This window comes from Phoca vitulina, unplaced genomic scaffold (assembly GCF_004348235.1).
Source record: "Phoca vitulina isolate PV1807 unplaced genomic scaffold, GSC_HSeal_1.0 scaffold17, whole genome shotgun sequence".
NCBI lineage: Eukaryota > Metazoa > Chordata > Mammalia > Carnivora > Phocidae > Phoca > Phoca vitulina.
This window is the reverse complement of record NW_022589720.1, coordinates 26,498,318-26,519,684: the sequence shown is the minus strand read 5'-3', so window position 1 is coordinate 26,519,684 and position 21,367 is coordinate 26,498,318. Positions and strand designations below refer to the sequence as shown.

General features: G+C 45.6%; 2 protein-coding genes across 2 annotated transcripts in view; one reads left to right on the top strand and one right to left on the bottom strand.

Moving 5' to 3' along the window:
• SLC45A2 (solute carrier family 45 member 2) overlaps positions 1-15,127 on the top strand; it is a 36,052-nt gene extending 20,925 nt beyond the window's left edge. Inside the window, exons 4-7 of the mRNA XM_032415305.1 lie at positions 4,088-4,231; positions 4,926-5,049; positions 9,959-10,173; positions 12,490-15,127. Coding sequence (XP_032271196.1) covers positions 4,088-4,231; positions 4,926-5,049; positions 9,959-10,173; positions 12,490-12,711 — 705 coding nt within the window. The 3' untranslated portion in view covers positions 12,712-15,127. The remainder of the gene's footprint in view (positions 1-4,087; positions 4,232-4,925; positions 5,050-9,958; positions 10,174-12,489) is intronic.
• A 1,262-nt stretch (positions 15,128-16,389) lies between these two features.
• Positions 16,390-19,588, bottom strand: RXFP3 (relaxin family peptide receptor 3). Its single transcript, XM_032415312.1, has one exon. It carries the CDS (start codon positions 18,958-18,960, stop codon positions 17,584-17,586), a length of 1,377 nt encoding a protein of 458 aa, XP_032271203.1. The 5' UTR covers positions 18,961-19,588; the 3' UTR covers positions 16,390-17,583.
• Positions 19,589-21,367: the final 1,779 nt, after the last annotated feature.

Here is a 21,367-nt window from a genome sequence, read left to right as displayed (position 1 = left end):
TAAAGAGCCTGAAGATTAAGAGCATATGGGGCACCTGGGTGGCCCAGTCAGTTAAGCATCCAACTCTTGGGTTTGGGCTCAGGTCATGATCTCAGGTTGGTGAGATCGAGCCCCGCTTTGGCGTCGGGCTCTGCTCTGAACATGGAGCCTGCTTAAGATTCTCTCTCTCCCTCTCCCTCTGCCCCTCCCCACCCAATGCTTACAGGCACTCTGTCTCTCTCTAAAAAAAAAAAAAAAATTAAGAGCATAGGTGTTCAAATCCTGCCTCTACCACCTCTGGAATGCATGACCTTGGGCATTTGTTTCTGTAAAATAAGAAAGTGATTCTATCTACCTACAAGGATTTTGTGCAAATTCCATGACATAAGCCATGCAAAGTTCCTACCACATAGTAAGGGGTGAGGTACAAGTGCCTATTATGAGCCTGACAGAAGGCTGAGCACCTCACACACCAACAGGGAACAGATTTAATCTGTGCTCTAACAGAACTTTCATACAAGCTCAGTGAATCTCTATGAGTTCAACTTCCCTTGATGGGCTGGCCTATCTATTTTCCAGGATTATTGGGTTGTTCAGCTAAGATAAAGCATGCAAAGGTGCTTTTTAAGCTTTATATAAGTATATAAGTGTATTACAGTCATTATTCAGTCAACAAACTACTTCAGGTACCAAGTATGTACAAAGCATTACTAGGTATTTAGGGATCATGAAATTGACTAATCTCTGCTTCCTATGCTCAAGAATTTACAGCCCTAACAGGGGCCATAATAAGCCATTTATACCAATACTTATATTCCAAGGTAGAATATACACTTTCCAAAATGAGGGTGGTGGTGCAGTTTGAGAACTGAGATTATTATTTTTTTTAATGGCAAGAGGAGGCCTGAATTATTTCAGGATTCAAACTGGATCCCATAAAATTCATCGACAATTCCTCCATGCCATCATTGCTTACCTCAACATTTCAGTAGTCTACTTTTGAGTGTACTCTTGTGAAGTTCTCTTTCCTACTCTCGCCTCTGTGCCTTTTTCATGTATAAATCCACCACCCCCCAATCTCCAGTTGACAAAGGTGTACAATACGTGAAGTAGAGCAACTCCCAAGGGTTCAGAACTATTGAAAGGACTTCACCAAGGGAATCAATCAGTCACAGAATAAGATGTCAGCTGAATTTTCATTCTGAGTGAAAATACCCAAAGGGCTTTGAATATTTACATTCCCAGCTTTTACAGAACTACTAGGCACAATTTGAAAGTTCATATTTATTTTTGGATGAAAGGAAAACAGATTAACAATGAAAGTAGGATGAAAATTATGTATAAGGCAGAAGCATAAATTAATATTTGGAATGAGGGATGAATATTTACTGGCCACATTCACGTCTTAAAATTTTGCATTTTTGGAAAGAAAAGAAGAAAAGTAAAAATAAATCACTTAGTCTGAGGCATGAAACTCAGGCTGTTGCTGTTGTTGTTTAAAGATTTTATTTATTTTTTTTAAGTAATCTTTACACCCAACGTGGGGCTTAAACCTACAACCTTGAGAACAAGAGTTGTATGCTTTACCAACTGTGCCAGCCAGGAACCCCTGTTGTTTTTTTGTTCTATACCCTTAGCTTCTTCCTATGGTCAAATAAAAAGTAACAAGGCATCACTGAGGTTTTTTTTTTTTTTCCAGTCAACATTTATTTTTACAGTTACCATGTTTTACATGCCGAAAAGTTATTTTTCCTAATTCCAAAGGAATGTCTATACGTTTTAAATACTGACTAGGCACAGTTGTTCCCGGTTATCTGAAGCTTAACTTTCCACATTTCGGTTACTTGTGGTCAACTGCCATCTGGAAGCAGATTATCCTTCTGATTTATCATCAGAAGGTCAATAGTAGCCTAATGCTATGTCATCCACCTCACTTCATCTCATCCCATAGGCATTTTATCATCCCATGTCATCACAAGAATAAGAAGAAGAGTAGGTACAACATAATGATATATTTTGGGAGAGAGACCACATTCACACAACTTTTATTATAGTATATTGTTATAATTGTTCTATTTTATGATTGTTGTTGTTAATCTCATAATGTGTCTAATTTATAAATTAAACCTTATCATTGGTATGTGTGCATAATAAAAAACATAGTCTATATAGGTTTTGGTACTGTGTGCAGTTTCAGGCATCCACTGGGGGTGTTGGAATGTATCCCCCATGCATAAGGGTGGGGATGACTGTGTAAGATCAGTTTAGTCATGGCCAGTAGGTTAAATACTACAAAACTAACAAATTAAAAAATCAATTTATATAACAAATCTACAATAAGTAAATATATTTTTCCACAATAAATATTGAAGTAAAAAGCATTATTATATAAAGTTAAGAGTTATAAAACAATATGTTGTTATAGTTAAAATAGAAACTCCCAGGAGACCACCTTATAAATAAACTAGCCAGGACTCAATTTCATTATGTTGAGATTCAGAATAAATAAAGATCTGAGAAGAAAGACCTATCACCCCACCATGACTGATGTTTATAGTCTCAGTGTCTTAATATTCCCAAGGTTTCTTTCTTCTCTTATATAACAAGATGCTGAAAGCTGCTTTATTCTTTGTATTTCAAAACAGTTGTGTCAATAGTTCAAAATTTCTCATCTTCTCAAGGTTTCTGATACAAAAAAAATAGTGTAGCCTTTGGTTTCAACATAATTTAAGCCTAAATTAAAGAATGTGGGGGGGGGGTGCCTGGGTGGCTCAGTCATTAAGCGTCTGCCTTCAGCTCAGGTCATGATCTCAAGGTCCTGGGATTGAGCCCCACATTGGGCTCCCTGCTCAGCGGGAAGCCCGCTTCTCCTTCTCCCACTCCGCCTGCTTGTGTTCCCTCCCTCTGTCTGTCTCTCTGTCAAATAAATAAATAAAATCTTTAAAAAAAAATAAAGAATGTGGGTATGTGTGTGTATGTGTGTGTGTGTGTGTGTGTCTTCTATATTGTTTTCACCTCTGACTCCACATAGGGCTCATTTATGTGTGCTGGCTCATGGCAGGATCCAGAGAAATAAACTGGGAAGAGGTACGTGACCAAGAGCAGGGAGATGATTGGCTCTCTGTATCAATTTTCTGTGCTACCTAGCAAATTACATAGGAAATTACCTTGAGCAGCTTAAAACCATATTTATTATCTCACAGTCTTATAGGTCAGAATTCTGGGTGGGCTCAACTGGGTTCTCTGCTTAGGGTCTCACAAGGCTGAAATCAAGTTGTTGATGGAGGTGCATTCTCATCCGGAGGCTCAACTGGGGAAGAATCGGCTTCTGAGCTCATTCAGGTAGAATCCAGTTCCTTGTGATTATAGGACTGAGGTGCTTGTTTTCTTGCTGACTGATGGCCAGGAGTCACTCATCTCCTAGAGTCCACTCTAAGGTCCCTTCCATGTGACCCCTTCCACCTTCAAAACCAGTAACCTTTGTGCTTTGAAACTCTCTGACTTCCTCTTCTGCTCCCAGCTGGAGAAAATTCTCTGCTTTTTAAAGGGCTCATGTGATTTGGTTAGAATCACCAGATAATCTCCCTTTTGATTAACTAAAAGTCAAGAAATTAGTAACCCTAATCATATCTGCAAAATCCCTCTGCCATGTAACATAACATAATTATGGGGTAACAGCAGGGGACAGAGATCATGGGGCCATCTTAGAATTCAGCCTACCACACTTTCAGATTCAAGAAATCTAAGAATTATAATCATCTAAGGGCTAGTTAGATCTATGAGCTCTGTCCTTGTGTAGTGGTTCTGTCACTCAAAGACAGGATGCTACATATCTCTTACATCTTGGCCCAAAGCAAGCCCCATTTCCAGTCCCTTTACCTTTAGCTCTCCAAAGCCTTATTTGGGCCTGAAACTGCTAAATAGCCACACATACTTAACAGAACACCTCCTATAAGACCTCTCCGTGGAAACCTTGGTGCCATGCCGAGAAAGTGTGACTCTGTGGGGTAATCAACTGACAGATATGTAACATGGCTGTGTGCTCTGGCTCACACAGCTGGTTGCATGTCTGCACTGAAGGTCACACCTGTTTCATGTTTTATTCCAGCCTAGGAAGGCAATGACCATGAAGTCACTGCTGAGGGCGCTGGTGAATATGCCTCCCCACTACCGCTGCCTTTGCATCAGCCACTTCATTGGATGGACCGCCTTCCTGTCTAACATGCTCTTCTTCACAGATTTCATGGGCCAGGTAATAAACATGTCTGTGCACATACTCATTGACTTGCACATCAATCCATCACTCAACACCTGTCAAGTTTCTTCTAGGCTCTCCCCTAGGATGGGCACAGTAAGAGTGTAAGAAAGAGTACATTCAAGAAGCTGTCTTACAGACAGGAACTGGAGCCAAGTTACTACACCCTAGACATCTCTATGGGACCAGTACTTGATCAAATACAACAGACAGGGAAGAATCAGTGTGAGCTGCAGTAGTCATGGCAGGCTTAATGAAGGAGGTATAGTACGATCCAGGCCTTGAAAGGTGAATGGGAGTTGGACAGAGAGAGAAGAGGGAGAAAACATTCCAAGCAGGAATAAGAATGGTATGTGTGGAGATGAGTCAGAAGCCTGTTGGCTGTATCAGAAGAAGGGTGGCAGGGTTGCCTAAGTTAGGCGGGGGCCAGATGTTAGGTGGAAAGAAAGGTGTTAGTGATCCAGGGAAATATTGTTTAGACTTGATGGCATTAGGACTTCTGGAAGGTCCTTGAGTAGAAGCATAAAAGGATGAAAGGGGTGATGTGGTCATGGGAGAATGAGCTCTGTGTCTTAGGAAGGGCCCCCGGGCAGGGACATGCCACTCCCCAAGGATGGAGAAGCAGAGCGCATGAAAGGGAGTCCCTACCACACTGCATTTGTATCTCAATGGTCCCAAATCTCTCTTTCAGATTGTGTACCAAGGGGATCCCTACGCTGCACACAACTCCACAGAGTTTCTCATCTACGAAAGAGGGGTCGAGGTTGGATGTTGGGGCTTGTGCATCAATTCTGTGTTTTCCTCACTTTATTCTTGTAAGTCTCTTCCTCCTGAAGGTATCTTCTAGAGGGCTCTGGTCTAGCAGAATCTTGAGTTTTATATTTCTATATTTATTTTTTTGCTTTTTAAAATACCGGATCCTTGGGTTGCCTGGGTGGCATAGTCGGTTAAGCATCTGACTCTTGGTTTCAGCTCAGGTCGTGATCTCAGGGTCATGAGATCGAGCCTCATGTCAGGCTCCTCCCTCAGTGTGGAGTCTGCTTTGGATTTTCTCTCCCTTTCCCTCTGCCCCTCCTACTCATGCTTGCTCTTTCTCTTTCAAATAAATAAATCTATAAAATAAAATAAAATAAAATAAAATAAAATAAAATAAAATACCAGATTCTTGATAAATATATGGAGATCAGAAAGGACCCTTAGAAAGGACCACAAGAAGTATCCTTTGCCATATTGAATTCTATGTTATTTTCCTCATTGATTACTTTTTCCTTGGAGTCCATGGGTTCTTGATCAAAGTTCCCTGGAAAATAAAAGGAAATCTTGTAAATAAGATGGTGGAATATTAGATGCACAAGGGCTAGAGTCCCTGCTCTGAGTATTGATTAGCATCAAGTCTATGTTCTACTGGAATAAGATCATTGGTGGAGTTTCACAGATAGGCTTACTAGATCTGTATATGACAGAACATAGGAGGGATGGTTAATATGCTAGGTGACAGAATTAACATGCAAAATGACCTTAGCTCAGGTGGGGAGGGAAGTATGTCACAGGAGCACTATTCCAGGATTGAGGATGACAACTTTCTTTCTCAGGTACTAGCTTTCCATGGGGACCAGAGTTGATTAACCCCCACTTAGCTAAGTTTTAGTTGTAAAGACATTGCAAACAAAGAGATTTCTGTGATTGGTTTCATTTATTTATTGTGTTTTTTAAAGATTTTATTTATTTGAGAAAAAGAGAGAGAGCATGGGGGGAGGAGCAGAGGGAGAGGGATAAGCAGACTTCAAGCTGAGCTCAGAGCCCAATGCAGGGCTCGATCCCAGGACCCCAAGATTATGACCTGAGCTGAAATCAAGAGTCAGTCACTCAACAGACTGAGCCACCCAGACATCCTTGTGACTGGTTTTAAACAATCCCAAACTAATATACTATAACCCTAGTCTCATTTGGTGCCTGCCAATGTATATGGAAATCTCTAAGACCTGTATACACTGAATTAAGTGAAATAGTCTAGCCTATAAAATGTATGCAGGTTCCCCCATTTGGGATGGAAATTGGGCTTCTAATAATAATGGGAGCTCCTCCTGGATTATGGGGAGATAGTTGGTCCCCAACTCAGAGCTCTAAGCTTTGGGTAGGCGCAAGGGACAGCAGGGTTATGGCCCAGGTGGGAGAGGGGGAAGTGATGGAGGACAATCCCTGTTACCATTCTCAGGGGCACACGTTCTGCCATTGAAGTGTGCTTCTTAGTGGGGGAAGAGAGTGAATGCATATAATGACCCCTTGTCTGACCTCTACCTAGCCACAGCACAGCAGGAAACCTGCTTCAAGATCAACAAATCTCTTCAAAATATAGCACAGTTGGGAAAAGGTGACCTAATACAAACATGTAAGGAATTCAGGAGCCCAGTAATCATGAAACCATAAACTTTATTAATTTAAAATTTATGATAACCAAATAATAGTGGCTTAAAGCTTATATTTCTACCTTTTTCCCCTAGAGTGCATGAACTAAGAAAATCGCAGGAGGAAGATTTCAAGTACTTAAAATAGAATCCGAGATTGGTAGACTAAAAGGGTCTAATTATTCATCTCAATCCCTTTGTGCTTTCAAGACCTGGGGGTACTATTTACTACCACCCTCATTCTTGTAAAAGGAGTCCATTTTCCCACAAGTAATATGCATTTTAGTTTTGTGTCAATTAAAAAATAATTTTTTCTCAAAGAATCCCTACTAGGGACATCCCATTAGTCTAGTCTTAGTTCTTGTATGAATTTCATTGCACTTGAAGATTAAAATGCATGTTATTTTTAGGCCCTTTGAGTTAAAAGCCCTGTGTACAATAAACTATTATTTGAATAGTTTTCCAAAGTTATATTAATATATAAATTTATGGGATCCCCTTTTTTTTTAAAGTAAGTTTCTTTTTTTTTAATTCTTTTTTTAAGATTTTATTTATTTATTTGACAGAGAGAGACATAGCAAGAGCAGGAACACAAGCAGGGGGCAGTGGGAGAGGGAGAAGCAGGCTTCCCACCGAGCAGGGAGCCCAATGCAGGGCTCGATCCCAGGACCCTGGGATCATGACCTGAGCTGAAGGCAGACGCCCAACGACTGAGCCACCCAGGTGCCCCTATGGGATCCCTTTCATTTGAACTAGAGCTAAAATTTTATTTATAAAATACCAACCAGAACTTAAGGATCTTCAGGAGCTCTCCGTGACCATAAGATAAAGTCAAAGTCCTCAGCCTGGCATTCCATGATTTTCAGTTTGGTCCCGTTCACACTTTGACCTCTCTCACTCCTGTTCAGATTCACTACCCCTGATGACTCACTACACAGACTTTCTCAGCTCTGTGTATTTCCTACTGCCTTTAGTTTCTCCTTCTCCAGATGCTCTAATTCCACATCTAGACAACTGCTAATCGTGCTTTTAAACTCAGCTCCAATGGACCTTGTCTGTTAAATCTTCCAAGTTCTTTCCCCCTGCACTCTAACCCACCCTGAGCAGAATCAATCTTTTCCTTCAGTTCCAGAGCGCACCATCTATCTTGGACTCATCACATAACATCAGAGGCAGATCTGGAATTTCTATCCAGATGGAGTTTGGCAGGGCAATCTGGCTGCTGGGGTGGAGGGTGAGGTATGGTATTTTCAAGTTCCTTTTGCATAGCAAGCATACTTAGATCCATGAAAATAGCAATATCGAGTACTGAAATGTAGCCAATTTATCATATCCGACATTACTAGTCCTAGCTGGTGCTTAAATCCGTCATTTATCTCCAATCCTAATGAGAGGCACAGTGTGAGGACATAACTATGACTGGGTATTAGACCCAGTGGAGGGCGAGTCAGATTTACCCTTACACTTACTGATTTCTCTTCATGGATAAAGGATTCTTTGCTTGGCTTTCAGTCTTTGTTCTGAAGTTACTTATGTTTCCAAATAGCTCTTTATGCTTCTTTGCCTTCTTCTTGGCTGGCCTACATATTGGATGAGAGCATTTCCCCAGTGAATACTGATGGTGTCTTTTAGGTACTGAGACACCTAGATTACATTTTTTGTATAAATATAATCATTAAGCAAACAGAAACTGACCTAGCTCTATACTGCTTTTTCTCTCAACCTTGACAACAGCCCCCTAGGGATGGTATGAACTTAATAGAGGAAGCAACGTTGCCCACTTGTCATTTTCAGAGCTTTGACTTCCATGGGATGATCTGAGACAGTATTTAGTTTCATAATTGATTCAAATGTAATACAGATTAGGTTTCTTATCTCTGTGATGTGAATCCAACAGTTATTTGGACAGATAGGGAGAATTTCATTCTCGAATAGACACATTTCGGTCTTTATCATTTATCCCCTGGGTTCGTGTTCCAGTAGAATGGCCAGGGGAAAGATAGGGAGCCTATGGATGAGAAACAGCTATTTAAAAAAGAAAGACTGAAGTTTTTTTTGTTGTTGTTGTTGTTTTTTAAGATTTTATTTATGTGACAGAGACACAGTGAAAGAGGGAACACAAGCAGGGAGTGGAAGAGGGGGAAGCAGGCTTCCCACTGAGCAGGGAGCCCGATGCAGGGCTTCATTCCATGACCCTGAGATCATGACCTGAGAGGAAGGCAAACGCTAAATGACTGAGCCACCCAGGTGCTCTGAAAGACTGAAGTTTTTTAGGGAATTCTCCTACCATGGTGGAACATAGTAAACATTGTAAAACATTGTAAAGCAGAACATAAACATAGTAAAACATTGTAAAGCAGAATTTTCAATTTTTAAGAATGAACTCTACTAGAGTACTTTCATGAGCAAGCCAAATTTACCTGCTGGGTGGGGAACCAAGTTAAGAGATAACCATCTTCAGCCTCAGCCAAGCCTGTATTTGTTGAAATGACAATAGCCACCATTAACGGGATGTCTTCTGTGTGCTTGGCACTGGGCTGAATGATGTCACAAGCATTGGATTTCATTTGATCCTGACAACAACCACAAAGAAGGGTTTTATTAGTTCCATTTGTTTGTATAGGTTTTTATCGATGAGGAACCTGAGGTTTTGAGAAGTGATGGGAATGGACTGACAGGGAGGGAGCCCACAATGGGGAGGTGCTGGGTACAGTGAAGGCCCCTCACCAGCCTGGGAAGTGTTGGCAAGTCAGGGAACCTGTCTTTAGACAAAGAACATTCTTTGGCTTCCTTCTCAGGTATGCAGATGACATTCAAATGGAGATGGAGGGACCAGATGACTTGGATCATTCTTAAAATCTGGTTGTTTCAGTTGCCTCCAACCTGACTTTGGGCTATGGGGCCAAGATAGGCCTGGATTGTTGTTTGTGTCCTGTTAGGCCAGACTCTGAATTAGAAGGACCCACTTTTCTTCCACGTCTTGCACCCCCACAGTCCCATAGCCAAGGTGCGCTTTTCCAGCACCTCTTTGCATCCTGTTGCTGTTCAGCTGCCTGCCAGAACGGCGCCTGGTCCTTACTTGTGGGAAAAAAAACCAACCTAGCAAGACAATTTCCAGCCCTCTGCATGCACAGGATTTAAAACCGATTCCAAAAGCCAGCTATTTTGAAGCAAAGATAAGGAGGTTCTTTTGTTCCTGATTCGGTATCAAAGGAAAGCTCCTAAAAAAAAGTGAATCTTCAAAAGAAAAGATTGTCTGAAATTACGAAATGCTGTGAGGCACTTCCAGGTGTAATTTCTTTCTTTCTTCTCCCCACAGACTTGCAGAAACCTTTGGTATCCTACATCGGATTAAAGGGTCTTTACTTCATGGGGTATTTGCTATTTGGCCTGGGGACAGGATTTATTGGGCTTTTCCCGAACGTCTACTCCACCCTGGCTCTGTGTACCTTGTTTGGTGTGATGTCCAGCACTCTGTACATTGTGCCCTTTAACCTCATTGCCAAGTACCACCGCGAGGAGCAGGAGGAGAAGGTGCGTCCTTGAACCTCACCGGAAGGCTGGGGGGATGTGGTAGGAAAGTACAGGGCAGAGCTGGAGAATCAGGGTCTTGGAACAGCAACTCTAAAATGCCCAGCCGAATGTAATGATGGTCTGGCCAAAGCATGACCACCTTCGCAGCCCACACCCCCCTCCTTACTCGGAAGCCCTGGGCACCTGGAGAGCTGTAGAGCAGGTCCAGTTACCCTCCGGTATCTGATTAGGAAAAGAAGGCTCAGTAATGCTGAGAAACAAGCCCCCCCTGGTTATCACACAGAGACAAAGAAAGGGGAACCTGGGGACTCTGACGCCTGCCCCAATGTCCCAAGCACCTGCAGCATTTCACCTGCACCGGCACCCACCCCAATGGCTGCAAGGCGGAATTTCTGGGAATCGTTGGTTAAAGGTAGGAGATTTCCCTTGGAGACCAGGTTTTAGCAAGTCAGACCCTGCGTGCAAGGAGGAAAGCTGAGGTTGCAGGTGGTCACCCCACCAGCTGCCTCCAGGGAGGCCTGCCCCAGCTCTGCCTTGAGGCTCAGGCTGGAGGGCAAGGCACCATGCTGCCCCCCAACAGCAGTGGGTTGGTGTTTCTGCTGTAAGAAAACCACCTCTTCTTTTCAAAAGATGTCACTTTTTCTCCATGAAAATAGGCATCACCTTTCCTTAGCTGGAGTAGTGATACAAGAGCTGAAGAGGTAACTTCCAGCTCACTCTATCACAGTGTGACGCTGCAGAAACACGTTTATGTGGCTGCAATGCTCGCCGCTTTCCCTATCCCTTGACCTGGCAAAGGCCGCAGGGCGAAGTGGCACCAGGAGTTAGAACCTTCCAAACGAGAGTTTGTGGCTGTCCTCACCCCCCTGGCAATCAGTGTCACTAATGTTCCGATGCACGCAAGGGTCTTGCTGTTAGAGACAGTTATCATGCAGAACCGTCCCTCCTAGGGGGCAGTTAGGGGGTACCAGGGCACAACACACAAGCTTTGGACTCAGAGAAACCTGGATTCAAATCCTGCCACCCCTACTTTGCAGGTGTGCGACACAGGGCGTGTTACTCGTTTATTTATTAAATATCCCTTAAAATGAGTTCCTTTTTCGATAAGGCAGTATGTTCACATGGTTCAACAATGCCAACCATTTCCACGCACACTCCCGAAGTGGCTCCCACTGACACCTTTCCTATCGCCCTCCAGGGCTTACGCGTGAGCCCCTTGCTAGGTTCTTCTTTATCTTGTTTATCCTTCCAGTATTTTAAAATGAACATCAAGCAAGTATGAATCTGTTTTCCCACTTTTCTTCTCGTATTCAAAGTATAATGTGCTTTTTTCTGCACAATGCTTTTTTTTTTTTTTTTTTTTTTACTTAATGGTATAGGAATTATCATTCAGACTCTAGGGCCTGAGCTTCCTAATCAAGCAAATAGGAAAAATAAGCCCACCTTAAGGAGTGGTTGGAAAATGAAATTAAACAAGGTAGTGCAAGTGGGGTGCCTGGCATCATGCCTACCTGGCACCTGGGAAGGACTCAAAAAATGGTAGTTAGTATTATTGTTGTTCTATGGGGATGATAGTATGTGCAACCCGGGAGGAGGGGAGGATGCGGTGAAGCAGCGAAGCAACACAAGCCGAAGAATCTTGTGTAAGGCCCAGCACATAAAAGACACCTGGTGAATGGCAACATTATCAACCAATTCAGACCAACTGCATTCTGAAAGGTTGAAACGTTTTTTTTTTTTTTTCATGTTGCTTCTCCTATGTAGATCTGTGCTTCAATATCCTTCTTATACATATTTGAACTTCTAACACGATGGAAGGAAAGGAATGGCATATTTATTGAGTTTCCATTACATTGTATTTATTGACTTCTTTTTTTTTTTTAAAGATTTTATTTATTTGTTTGACAGAGAGAGAGAGAGAGATAGCGAGAGCAGGAACACAAGCAGGGCGAGTGGGAGAGGGAGAAGCAGGCTTCCCCCCAAGCAGGGAGCCCGATGTGGGGCTTGATCCCAGGACCCCAGGATCATGACCGGAGCCAAAGGCAGACACTTAACAACTGAGCCACCCAGGTGCCCCTACTTATTGACTTCTTAGGAAGAGATAATTTTGCATATCTTAACCATTTAACCTTCCTAGGCATTAACAGGGGAGTTTAAGACTTGGTCTTGAACAGGTTGTGTAGCTGCAGCCAAGACCATGGGACCCACAAGCTAAAAGGATTTCCCATCTGGCTCTTCACAGAAAAAGTGTGCGCCAACTTCTGCCCTAAAGCACAGTGGCTGTAGATGAAGCGTGTTCCTGTGTTTCCCTTGCAGAGACAGCAGGCCCCGGGAGGGAGCGAGGACGGCGGTGAGAGAGGGCAGGGCCTGGCCTGCGCCGTCCTCACCTGCATGGTGCAGCTGGCGCAGATCCTGGTTGGAGGTGGCCTGGGCTTTCTGGTCAGCAAGGCTGGGAGCGGCATCGTGGTGATCACGGCCTCTGCGTTGGCGCTGATCGGCTCCTGTTTTGTGGCTCTCTTTGTTAGATACGTGGATTAGGTCAATAAACGTCCCTTCCCTCAGACACAGGGAAGTCCATGGCAGGAAATCAGTCTCTTTTTTTGGCTCTGCAGTTTTAGGGTCTGCCCATTGGATGCCCTGTGATAAGACCTCAGCCTCAGCCGTCTGCCCACACCCCACTTTCTGCCAGCTCTCTGCACAACAGTTTCCAGCTTTCGGGCATCATCATTTATCTTAGAAAAGACTGGGCTCTGCCTCCATTCACTGGGGCAAAGGTTGAGTGTGGGAGAGAGCGCCTCCACCTCAGGCTATTTCTGGCCTTGACAAAACTCGAGAAGCAGACTAGTTCTACACACGACAAATTGGGTCTATTCTATCATGTGGTTTTTTTTTTCTTAATCAGAGGTCCGTATTTTGTCAGAGGGTCATATTTTTCATTAAGTCACCAATACTCAAAATACTGCTGATGATTTATTTTATGATATTAATTTACTCATATTTAATTTGCATTTAATTTGCTCATATAGACAGATAGTCCCTGACTTACAATGGTTCAACTTAACTTTTTTTTTTTTTTTTTTTTTTACTTTATGATAGTTGGGAAGCAATGCTCATTCAGTAGAAACCCATACTTCGAATTTTGAATTTTGATCTTTTCTGGGTGATATGCGGTCTATTCCTCTCTCATGATGCTAGGCAGTGATAGCTCAGCTCCCAGTCAGCCTCATGATCCCAAAGGTGAACAACTGGTACATTGACCATTCTGTCCCCATACAGCTCTGCAGTTTTTTTTTCCCTTTCAGTACAGTATTCAATAAATTACATGAGACCGTCAACACTCAAAACCACTCCATCTTCCCCAGTCTGCCTTCCTCCCTCTCCATCACATTATCTATCCCAGAGCTGCAAGGTCATGACTGAGTTAGAGGAACGATCAGGGACAATCGATACCTGCTTCCTTCCTGATAAGTGTGGGATGATGATGAGCAAATGCTCAGAGGACCCCATGTGACTCAGTACCCTACATTTATAAAAGAAACAGCACCTTTATAAAAGAAACAGCTACCTCGCTTGCTTTACCCACCTGTCCTTGACCTCTGTAGGGCTTAAAAATGGAATTATTTGCGGAGTTCAATGTTTATTTCCTGATCATTTCTCCAAAGACTGTTCTGGTGGTTGAAGATTTTGAAATCAATGAATGGGTGAGCTAGGAGAGTGACCTGCAGCTGAGGACCATCTTACCTGGACTCCAAGAAGTTAAAAGTCGTCATCTTTGGCCAATCACAGGGCATGGTCTTTATTATGAGTGAAGCTCTTTTCAGCTGGAGTACTGGATGGGTTGCTGGCATGAAGAAAGGTGCTAGAGCATGCACCCCCCCCCCCATACATATGCACTCTCACACACTCAAATATTCAAATAAACACTGGGCTCTTTCAACTCAACTCCACTGAGGTTTGAATGAGTGGATAGAAGCCAATTTTAAAAGCCTTTAACCACCTTTGGGAACTCAAGTACTTGTTCTCAGTATACCAATGGCATGTTCTCTCTGGGACAAAAATGTTCCATTCCCAGACAAATAAAACAAATACAGGGACACCTAAATTCTGAACAGAAATCCCAGAAAATTCTGTAGAAGAAAAGGAAGCCAAACTGCTTTGCTTCCTGCTTCCCCCCACCATGCAGCAGACATTCCAATCTCAAACCTTTAATCATTGCTTTTCTTCAGCTTCAAATGTCCTCTCTATGTCCCCACTGCCTGTCTAAATGGGCATTCCTGCCCATCTAAATTGTACCCATATTTCTAGGTCCATCTCAAGTACTATTTTGGTGAGGAAGTCTCTGACTCCCGCCCCCCGCCAGCAGAACCAAGCTTTCTATCCCTTATATTCCCATAGCACTTTCTTTTAGTCCTTGCTATGACATTCAACTCACTGTTCCATTACTTACGTACCTTGTGGACATGGCTCTGTCTCCTTCTAGATGTAAAAGTCAGTAGGGTGTCCAGCTGGTATATGCCATCTCAGCACCCAGTACAGGGCTTGGCATGCAACTGGCACTCAAAAAAAAAAAAAAAAATGTGACCATTGCCTAGTTCATTTTTTGTCTTTGTGGTAGACGGAAGTCATAGTTTTTGCTCCCTCCAGCCATGTTCTTACAAGCCCTCAGGTTCAGATGGGGACCAGTTGATTCTTTTCGCAGTGTTCTTTCATGAAGGCCTTGTCCCTAGCCCCTTCCATTTTTCTAGTGTCCATCACAGCAGAAGCACATACTTCAACATACTTTCCTAAAAACCCCAAGCTACCAACACAGTATTTTATTGTCAGAATTGAAATGGCAAGTTCCTTTGATAAAGAGAATCTCTCAATAAGAGTCTAATATCAACACTATACATGGATACACTGCCAAGCTACTACTATTTGTTCTTTCTGGGTGTTCACTTGCATGTTTATTTTGTTTTGGGGACTTGGAGGGGCTTGCAGTTCAATTTTTTTAAAAGATTTTATTTATTTATTTGAGAGAGAGAGCACGAGCAGGGAGAAGGGCAAAGGGAGAGAGAGAAGCAGGCTCTCCGTTGAGCAGAGAGCCCAATGTAGGACTCAATCCCAGGACCCTGAGATCATGACCTGAGCCGAAGGCAGACACTTAACTGAGCCATCCAGGCGCCCTGCAGTTCAATTTTTATTAGCCCAATTGCTATTCAATATCTATCAATAATTTTTCTTCCTAAAGGGCAAAGAAAGACTAATTTGCCTACTTTATATATTTATGTTTTAAAGTAAACCCTATACCCAAGATGGGGCTTGAACTTAGAACCAGAGATCAAAAGTCACATACTCTACTGACTGAGCCAGCCACGGGTGGGTCCCTAATTTGACTGCTTTAAAACAAAAGCATTATTCTGTTTTCTAAAAAAGTTAACTTCTCAAGACTGCTCAGGATTGAGGAAATCAGGAAGCTTTTGTTTTTGTGGCAAAGGTATGAATGCTTAGTAATTGCACTGTGTTTTGTCACAGAAAGCAGGATAAAGGACGCTAGGGCTGTAGATGGTCACACTTACCCTTAAATCTCAGACAATATACGGAAATTTCCAACAAAATTACAAAAAGATTTACAGTTCGAGAGGTTATTTAAACAGACATGTTTGTATAATGATTATTTATTGTATTAAAATAACCACAGCAGTAGATGCCCACGTTGCTGGGTTTTTCTTGTTGTTGCTGTTTTACCCCAAGCTAGATCGCCAAAGAGAACAGAAGCACCTCTGTCAAAACTAGCAGTTGGGTGGATAGACTGATATTTGATCCCCATTCTCTAAGCATCCTCAAGAAAGGATTAAACTGCTGTGACCAGAACAGAATTGTCATAAGAAACGTGTCACTCTTCAGAGATGGTTCCCTAGATTGCCTGGGGGTTACAGAAGAATTCATAATACTCATTCACTGTGCAGAGCACTGCTTAGAATAAATGGAACTTGGTTAAGGTGTGTCCTATGGGAAGTCTTACTCCCCACCTTGTCCTCTCCATATCATGAGAAAGAGAGAACCCCACACCAGAAATTCTGGGGATCCCCCTAGAACAGACTCTCTGTACTCTCTTCCCTTTAGGACAGATTTTACTTGAGTCTTCCGTTCCCTTTCCCACCCCACCCCTCCTGTTGAAATTTGGTTTCCAGGAGCACCCCCCTTTCCCCCCGCCCCTGCACATTTCTACAGCATCTCTTAGTTTTCTATCTAAGCCTACAAAAACTCTGGCGGAGCCATCCCTCTACTGATTGGTCCCAAGCCGCTATCAAAGGGACATCCGGATTCGCGAAGAGTGAGGGCTGGGGGGCGGGGGGGGGGGCGCTGCAGAGACGCCCCCACTCCCAGGCCTGTCTACTCAGACCTTGTCAAGTTGCTCCAGGGCACAGCTCACCTGCAGCGCGGAGTGTTTCCAGGCGCCCCCTCCGCTCTCCGGGGAACCCGGACGTCCCGGCGGCCAGCGCCTGGCGCACTCACTTCCTACTCGGTCACCAAAGAGCACGTCAGCTCCCCTTTTCCTTTAGAGGCGGTGGCCCGAAGAGGTCTCTCTTCAGTCCGTCTCATCACACTGCATCCGCTCCCTCCCGCAGTGAGGCCACTCCCCAGCGAATCGCTAGCGCGTGTTGGAGACAAGTATTTTGCCTCGGGTGACATCTAAGCGCAGAGTCGCGGTCCGGTTCCCGCAGAGCCACTCGCTCTGTCCGGGATGATAAACGATACAATGCCCCCCTGGGAGGTGCCCCTCTCGCGGTGCCTTTCTCTGGAGGGCGGATCGGGGTGGTCACTACTTCCTTCCGACTCCGAAGAAGTTTCTTATTCGCGAACTAGGTCTCCTGCGCAGCCACGCAGCAAGTCAGATGGCGCTGTGGTGGCCTCGCGTGCCAAGGCGCAAAGGAAAGGTTTTGTAGGCGGCTCCCGCGGTTGGATGCACTTGGAGGACCCCTTCAAGAGCTCCATAAAAGTGGCTGGAATAAATGCGCTCAATTGTCTGCGCACCTTTGGCTGAGCCCCACTTCCTCGTGCCCCAATTTCTCTACGTTCTTGATTCCTTTCCCGCTTCTGCGCGCCCCCCACCCCCGCCCAGGGTTAACAGCTTAAGGGAGGAAGAGGCGTATGTGGGGAGAAGGGGACGCAGGCTGGTGGCTTAGCCCTGTGAGGCTGACCTCGGCCCGTTTGCCAGCGTCCTCTCTCCACCCGGTTTGGAAGCCTTCCCTCTCCGCAGACAGCCTCCCCTCCCCCGCCTTTTCACAGGCTGCTCCTTTACGCCTTTCCCTATCCTGGTCCCTCCTACCTCTGGATCCCGTGGGCCCCCAGCATCTCCTAATCCGCTCTCCTCTTGCCCCACTCGGGGAAGGCCACTTCGCAGCGACTGTGCCCCCTGGGCCCGAGTCAGTAGGCGGAGCTGCTGGGCAGCAGGTCGTAGTGCCCCCCACTGTAGACCACCACGCCGGGCGGGTAGTAGACCAGGTCAGGCTCCGCGGTCCGGTGGAGAGGTGCCAGGGCCTGCAGCCCCTGATCCTCGGGCTCTGGCTTGGTGGTGGCCGTGAAAGGGCGCATGCTGGTGAGGGAAGGCGACGCGACGCGCCACAGTAGACTCTTGAGCGCTTTGCGGAATTCGCGGCGCACCAGGCAGTAGAGGATGGGGTTGAGACAGCTGTTGGAGTGAGCCAGGCACACGCTCACCGGGAACGCGTATACCTGGCACAGGAAATACTCTTGGCTGAAGGGCACCGCGTTGAACTTGATGAGGATGCTCCAGGTGGTGAGCGCCTGGTTGGGCAGCCAACACAGGAAGAAGGATAGGACCACGATGGTCACTGACTTGGTGACCTTGAACCGTCTCCGGGCGCTGGCTGCGGCCAGGCCGCCCCGGGCCGCTGAGGCTCCTCCTTCGGTCCCAGCCACGCGGCGGTCGGAGATGAAGCGCACCAGCAGAAGATAGCACAGGCTGATGATACACAACGGAAGCACGAAGCCTAGCAGCACCTTCTGCAAGTGGTAGAGGCCCAGCCAGAACTGTCTGTCTCCGCCCAGCAACTTGTCGGGGAAGCGCACCAGGCACAGCTCCTCGCCCATCACCTTGAAGGTCGTGGAGAAGATGGAGTTGGGCAACGAGGCCAGCGCGGCGGAGGCCCAGATCAATACGCACAGTGCTTTGGCTGAGAAGCAGCGGCTGTCCCCCAGGCTTTGGCCGCAGCAGTCGCCCCGGCCATGCCCTCGGGTCCGGTGGCTCTTAAGAGCCGAGGCCACCGAGCGGTAGCGCGCCACGCTCATGGAGGTGAGGAAGAAGACGCTGGCGTACATGTTCATGGACGTCACTATGGATACGATCTTACACATGGCCTTGCCGAAGGGCCATTTGAAGTCGAGAGCGTTTTCCACCGCCCAGAAGGGCAGGGTGAGTACGAATTGAAAGTCTGTCAGCGCCAGGTTGGTGACGAAGAGGTTGATGGAGGACTTGCGCCATCCGTGCTTACTCTTCATCAGGTAGAGCACCAGCAGGTTGCCGGTCAGCCCCAACGCGCAAACCACCCAGTACACCACGCTGATGAGGATCCGCACCCGCGCCTCGGTGTCCGCACTTTCCGCCCCGCCGGTGCCGGGGGGATGCCCCGGCGCCGCGCCGTCCGGCAGCTCTAGCCCCAGCTCCCACCACAAGTCCTGGAGCTGCAGCGACGCGTTGCCGCTGGTGTTGGCCGCCTGTAGAAGGTACGGGATCAGACTGAAGAGTTCTGCGAGCTCGTCTCCGCCAGCCTCCTTATTCATGGTGACTGTGGTGGCGGCAGCGACCACCTGCAAGCGCTGAGGCTTCTAGGTCATGATCCGGGGTGTGTGTGGGGGAGAGTGCAGTCAAGACCGAAGCCAGTCCAACTCGCTGGGGGTTCTGTCCCGGCGAGGGCGCAGGGCGTGCGTGGGAGCTTTCAAAGCCGCAGCTGCAGATAGTTCCCGGAAACTAGGTGCCAAACGCTTCCCCGCGCGGGGTACACAGCCTCGGACGCCGGAGTTGCGCTTGGCGTCTGTTCTGGAGGGGAGTTCTAGCGCAGCTTCTGAGGCGAACGGTGGGCGCCCAAGGGTTCTCTGGCCAAGGTCGGAGTCTCCCGGTCCTTGCCGTACGATTCAGACGTTCCCCCACTGCCTTTGTTGGGCACTAGCCTATACCCACCCTGCCGCTCAGGAGCGCTACTGGGGGCTCGCTCCTTCTCTTTCAAATACCTTTGTCGGTTCCCTCCGCTGCTGCTTGGACGAGGTTTCTGTCCTTTGAGAGAAAAAGGAGAGTTCCGTCTACCTCGCTCTGACCCTCTGGAGGTCTTTCGATGTCTACCCAGCTGCCTCGCGCCTTCACCTCTCCGCTGTTGTCAGCTCCCATTGAGTCGCCAGCTGCGGCCACCCGAGTTAGAGTTGTACCCGCAAAGCCTAGGCTGCGGGCTCCCAGGGAGCATGCGTAACCCCCGCGCGGGGGAGAGGGGGCGCTTTCCGAGGTGCTGAACTTCGCCACGCCCGCCTCCGGGAGGAGGAAGCTGTGGGTAGGGGGCAGAGCCCACTAGCTGATTCCCCTTTTCCACTTCAAAGTTTCAGGACATGGTTGTAACCCTTTATTTTCCTCTGTTGCTGGAGAAAGAGTCGGCTTTGATTTGCGATCCCTTTTTCTTTCTTATTCCCAAACATAACTACAGGTATTAGAAATTTTTTTCTTTCTTCCTTACTCCCACTTTATCTTTGAAATGATCCCATTTGATGAAAGATGGTTCTAAAAATTCACGATCTCTTGCCCATTTTTGTTTTTAAAAGCAATGAGCAACCTCTTCATGCCCAGACCCTAAGTCAGATGATGGGCTTTAACCGGATAGACAAACACAAGCTCCGCTTCTCCTTCTTTAATTATCTAACCACTTTACTTGGTGCCTGTGACTGTCAGGATTTTCAAAGCGTCCTCATATAGCAAAACTCTGGGTTCAAGTGTTGCCCTCTGCCTTTGGTATATTCTGAGAACTGAAGCTAAGCCGAGAATATATCATTGGTGAGCTGACTTCACAGACACTAGATATCACCTGTCCAGCCCTCAGCCCAAAGCTCTTCCACAAATTGTTTACCCACATGCACTCTCTTTACCTTGATTTAGTTGGAATAGAGGATTCCATAAGGCTGTTTTTGGACCACCAGCCGCTTCCTTTCACTACTATTATAATCAGAACTCTTTAACAGGTGTTTTTTAGACCAAAGGAAGTAAATGCTAAGGAATCTTCTAAGTTATTTTGGACAAGGGGAACCAGTGTAAACCATTTTAATTACTTCTCAAGTTGTAGTTTATTTAAATGCCAGTTCAACTGCTCTAGTGTAAATTGCACTTTTTAGGGTGGACTTAAGAAATTTGAAATGTTTTCCTCACTGTCCCCAACGAAACTGAGACAAAAGTATCTTAAGCATGGCTGTTCTCTCTCGGGCGAAGTCCACAACTTTACTTACAGAAATCGAGAGGATATGACTTTCAAGCAGAGGAGATGGTAAAATACTTAGTTAAAAAAAGAAATGTAGTACCCAAAACATATGAAGGGAAACCGAAACAATCTGGATTCCAAAGCCGGAACCCAGTTCCAAGCAGAGAACACTCTTCACTAGAGACTCTGGACTTCTCCACTTGCCTGCTAGAGGGCGTCAGGGCTTTAGTAAAGAACGAACCAAAACCAAACCACCTTTGAACTGTTCTAATCTGGAGAAGCTCAACCCTGCTCTGATTATCGCTCCCAAACCACAGGTTGCCTCTGTGGACACCTCTTATCTCTGTTTTAGTAGTCTCACCTTCAAGCTCACTTTTCACTTCATGTTTTACAGTTCTTTCTCCATCAAATTTTTATCTCTCCTTTCTTTAAAAAAAAAAAAAGTAAAAAAAAAAAATTTCAAGGTACTGTTGAAAAACAAAGAAGACTAGGGCATACCCTGACAGCACTTTGCCTTGGTTTTCACATTCGTATATGGAAGGAATTATAGTTTTCAAAAATTCTGAGGCTAGGTACTAAGCAGATGACATCAAAGTCAGGTTGGCAGCTTGCTAAAAATATAAATTGCAATTCTCCCCCCAGTCCCACACTGGCCCAGAGATTCTGATTCTCAGTGGATTTGGAAAAGGGCCCAAGACTCTACATTTTAAAAGCATTCTTCCAGATGATATTAATTT

Excerpts from the sequence above, each read along its gene's own strand:
- RXFP3 (XM_032415312.1), bottom strand. The coding sequence starts at position 18,960 with ATGAATAAGGAGGCTGGCGGAGACGAGCTCGCAGAACTCTTCAGTCTG.